At 39.2% G+C, this 4765-nt stretch overlaps 1 protein-coding gene across 1 annotated transcript; it reads right to left on the reverse strand.

The window, feature by feature from the left end:
- Window positions 1-2014: 2014 nt before the first annotated feature.
- LOC120921008 (endochitinase A-like) lies at window positions 2015-3915 on the reverse strand. Its single transcript, XM_040333584.1, has one exon. The coding sequence runs from the start codon at window positions 3512-3514 to the stop codon at window positions 2612-2614; it is 903 nt and encodes a 300-aa protein (XP_040189518.1). The 5' UTR covers window positions 3515-3915; the 3' UTR covers window positions 2015-2611.
- Window positions 3916-4765: the final 850 nt, after the last annotated feature.

Raw genomic sequence — 4765 nt, forward strand, 5'->3', positions numbered from 1 at the left:
TTTGTGCAGTTAGGAAAAACCAGCAGAACCCTCAGAACTCAATAAGTCAAGAAGTGTCAATGACGCAGTCTGCATTCCTGACCACATTAGCGTTTACAGGTTCTGCCAACAAAGTGTGCGATGTAGTCCAGGACCACCCGTGGTGATGATCCTAATCCATATATTACCAATGTCTATTTTTTTTAAGAGAAACCACAATGGCCTTTGGAAAATGTTATACATTTTTGTTAAACCTGAACTATACATACATTTTTATAATTTGTGTCAAATTTTATGTTGAAAATGAATGCCTTGTACACATGAGAATTTCCGACGGGAGCTTTTCATCGGATATTTCGTCCGTGTGTATGCCCCATCAGACTTTTTCCATTGGGAATTCCGACGGAATTAGATAGAAAACATGTTCTCAATTCGACGCATGCTCAGAAGCATAGAACTTTATTTTCTCGGCTCTTCGTAGTGTTTTATGTCACCACGTTCTTTGACGGTCAGAATTTAGTGTGACAGAGTGTATGCAAGACAGCTTGAGCGTAACTCCGTCGGAAAAACCTTCAGAGTTTAGTCCAACGGAAAAAAACGGTTGTGCGTAAAAGGCATAACATTTACAACAGAGTGCTTTCATAATAGTTTGTTTGCAACACTTGTATATTTCTAATAAGAAAGCTCAGCACTGCCTGCTCATTTGTCAGCTGATTCTATCTAACCAAAAATCCATAGAAGCTAAGACACTGGGGAAGATGTAGGTAACCCTTCTCTTGACACAGTCGGCAGTCGTCTTTTTTTTTTTTTTCAATAAACCTGAAATACTTTATTAAAACGCATATATACAGTACAGACCGAAAGTTTGGACACACTTTCTCTTTCAAAGAGTTTTCTTTATTTTCAAGACTATGAAAATTGTAGATTCACACTGAAGGCATCAAAACTATGAATTAACACATTTGGAATTATACATAACAAAAAAGTGTGAAACAACTGAAAATATATTTCATATTCTAGGTTCTTCAAAGTAGCCACCTTTTGCAGCAGACTAAGGGCTATTTGACCAAGAAGGAGATTGATGGGGTGCTGCGCCAGGTGACTACCTCTTGAAGCTCATCAAGAGTGTGCCAAGCAGTAATCAAAGCAAAAGGTGGCTACTTTGAAGAACCTAGAATATGAAATATTTTTTCTGTTGTTTCACACTTTTCTGTTATGTATAATTCCACATGTGTTAATTAATAGTTGTGATGCCTTCAGTGTGAATCTACAATTTTCATAGTCATGAAAATAAAGAAAACTCTTTGAATGAGAAGGCGTGTCCAAACTTTTGGTCTGTACTATATAAATATATATATATATATATATATATATATATATATATATATATATATATATATATATATATATATATATATATATATAATATATATGTTTTATATACCACTAGAATAACAAACATAGCTTTAGGAAAAACACAAACACAAATAAGATAGCCATAGACCATCACCAAGACCGGATCTTGGTTTCTCATGTTGCATGAGGTCCCATTTGTATTTGTCCTGTGTATTTTTTAAAGATAACTCTGAGGCCCCGTACACACGACCAGTTTCCTCGGCAGAATTCAGCTTCCGACCGAGTTTCTGGCTGAATTCTGCCGAGAAACCCGGCCGTGTGTACACTTTCGGCCGAGGAAGCCGACGAGGACCTCGGCGAGGAAATAGAGAACATGTTCTCTATTTCCTCGTTGTTCTATGGGAGCTCTCGGCCCGCCGAGGTCCTCGGCGGCTTCAGTGCTGAACTGGCCGAGGAACTCGATGTGTTTGGCACGTCGAGTTCCTCGGCCGTGTGTACGAGGCCTTACAAAATCACCCATTCACTGACAAGGGATTGTTTTCTAGACTTCCAATATATGGAACATTAACACATAAGTGTTATAAGCTCAGGCAAATTCCACTAAGAATTAAAACCCAAACCACAAAAATCTCACAGAGATGAATGGATAAAAAATCACAACAGGCAAAATGAACTGTAATTATTTTAAATAAAAAATTTAATTACTAGTCATGTCATAAGTGTCTCATCAATAGCCCTTAAAACAATGTCCTTTATTTATAGGTGTGCATCAACCTGATTTCTAACAAAGTAACTGGTGTTTAATGCAGGATGCTATCTACATGCGTTCTATTCACATACCTGAGCATCACACTTGGTGACTTACAGGGTCACATAAATATTTAAACTAGCCGTCTATGAAAGCTCCTTTCCTGATAAAAGCAAGTTTGCTTTACCTTTAACAAAAAAATAGACATTTTCTGTAGATTCTTAAGGTGTGTAAAGTTCATATTTCTCTGAATAATTTTTGTTTGAATGTAGAATTGCAGCCACGGAGTTAAAATACTTCACTGCTCTAAAAACCAAATAGACATAAACATGTAATCTATGAAAATACTTCTGCCTTATCACTAGGCTAAAATATATCTATAGGTTTACAGAAGATACTTGGCCATAAGGGAAAGGATATTGAGTCAAAGAAGTGGTAATAGCATTAAAAATGCAAAGATCCTCCAGGTCTTCCATTACATAAGAAGGCGGCTTTGTATCGTCCCTGAAGAGTCATTATTACTGACTCCTATAGGCTTCCTGCGGCAGATGTATGTGGAATACTATCTGTGTAGCCCCCAGGCTCATGGCTTCTTTCAGCTTCACTAGTCTGATGCTTTAATGATGCTGTACTTCCACTCGCTCCCTCATTTAAATTAGAGGCATCCGAGTGGTCCTCAGCATCTGCATTGTCTTGTGTTGAAGTAAATGCTTGAAAATCTGGAATTCCTGCAATGTCTTTGGTTGTTGGAATAGGTGGCTCTTGTAAGGATTGTGAAGAATCTGTTGTTGCAGGGGTATGACTTGTGTGAAAGGTATGTGTCGAAATGATGCTTCCTGACACAGAGTCTTCCATGCCTGGTGTTAAGGCCTCTACCCCTGCATCTGAATTGATGCTTGTTGACAAAGTCCCAGCTTCTTTGTTGCTGTATGTAGTAGCCTCCTCAATAGCCAGTGTGTTAGATGAGGATTCTGTAATTACCTTGTGCTGTGTAGCAGAAGGTATATAAGATGCAGGCAGCTGGGTCGTTGTATGTTCCACACTGTCTGTATCCCTTGCCTGGTTCTCTGCATCAGCAAAAACTGACTGTTTGGAGGGATCCAGACTAGCCCTTGCATTTTTACTCGCAGTGTCATTGGCAATTGTGTCATTCATTGAATGAGTAGAATTGCTAGAAAAAGTAGATAAATAGTTGCCAGGGCTGGGGCTGCTATGAGCCGGCTCCCCCCTTGTCCGTACAGGCTTCCATATCAGACTGTAGTAGACAGCTAATAATATAGCAGCTAAGGAGACTGACAGCACATAAGCAAAAACTGTGGCCAATCTCACCCATTTCTGGTTGGTTTTGGCTGCCATTTTGGCCTTCTTGTCTCCAGTGTATGTGGCAGGTCTTCCTCTTTCCATAGTGCCAACGAAGTCTTTGTCCTTCATGACGCCCCGTTTTTTGGCTGTGTGCTCCACTGTGATGCCTGATCCGGGAATATTAGTACAAAACAGATAATCTCTTATTAGGCTTCAGCAGTAACAGATATTATTCTATTACTCCTTGATTGCTTGTTTTAGGACATGATTAGATTGAGTATCATAGCATTTGGTCTCTGCAGATGCAGGCATGGATGTAACGCAGCATGCATCGGTTGACTCTTCTGTGTCTGGTGGTTCAGTGAATGTCAAATGATGTGGTGCGTGCATGGCCTCATCACACATGGATTTCTGTTTGATTTCTTGAGAAGAAAAATGTCCATTATTGGTCTCCCAATATAGATCTCTTCGCTCCTGAACGAAATGATGCTGCTTACTTCAGCAACACACAGGAGAGAAGCAGACGAGGAGGGGCAGGACTGCTCTTCTTAAAAGGGCAATCAAAGGATGTTAGCATGAGGTAGCAATTGGTTGCTATAGCAGCAATCATATGCCAAACATCCCTTGGAGCAATAAATGCAATAGCAACACAGCAAAATGATAAGAAAGGATTGAAAATCTTTTTTAATATATATATACTTTTTTATCTTTGTTTGCTATTTTGGGTATATATGGTATATTGCTATGTGCATTGTTAAAGCAATCATTGTGCTCCTTTTATAGGTAATGCAGTATAACATACAATATTCCAATAATCAATAGTTATAGATGCTCTAGTGGACATTCACACACTTAATGAATCACTAAAGAATATCAAGTCTTCAGTACAATTTTTAGGATGTGGCTGTTTGTTTACCTTGTTACCAAAAATGGTAAAGGGTAAATAACAGAAACGTTTTTTTATATTATATAAAGTTGTACTACAGAGTTTGTTTTGTTTTTTATTAGGTTGATTTAGTAAAGGAGTAGAGCATGTTCACCAAAGGGAATTTTCACTTATGTTAGCAAATGTGATGACAATTTGTAAGCAGGTGAAGGTTAAAGCGGGAGTTCACCCGAAAAACAATTTTTAACATTAGATTGAGGCTCATTTTGTCAAGGGGAATCGGGTGTTTTTTTTTTAAATCGAAGCAGTACTTACCGTTTTAGAGATAGATCTTCTCCGCCGCTTCCGGGTATGGGCTTCGGGACTGGGCGTTCCTATTTGATTGACAGGCTTCCGACAGGCTTCCGACGGTTGCATACATCGCGTCACGAGTAGCCGAAAGAAGCCGAACGTCGGTGCGGCTCTATACGGCTCCTGCGCACCGACGTTCGGCT

The sequence above is a fragment of the Rana temporaria genome, chromosome 13, assembly GCF_905171775.1.
Source record: "Rana temporaria chromosome 13, aRanTem1.1, whole genome shotgun sequence".
NCBI lineage: Eukaryota > Metazoa > Chordata > Amphibia > Anura > Ranidae > Rana > Rana temporaria.

Excerpts from the sequence above, each read along its gene's own strand:
- LOC120921008 (XM_040333584.1), bottom strand. The coding sequence starts at position 3,514 with ATGAAGGACAAAGACTTCGTTGGCACTATGGAAAGAGGAAGACCTGCC.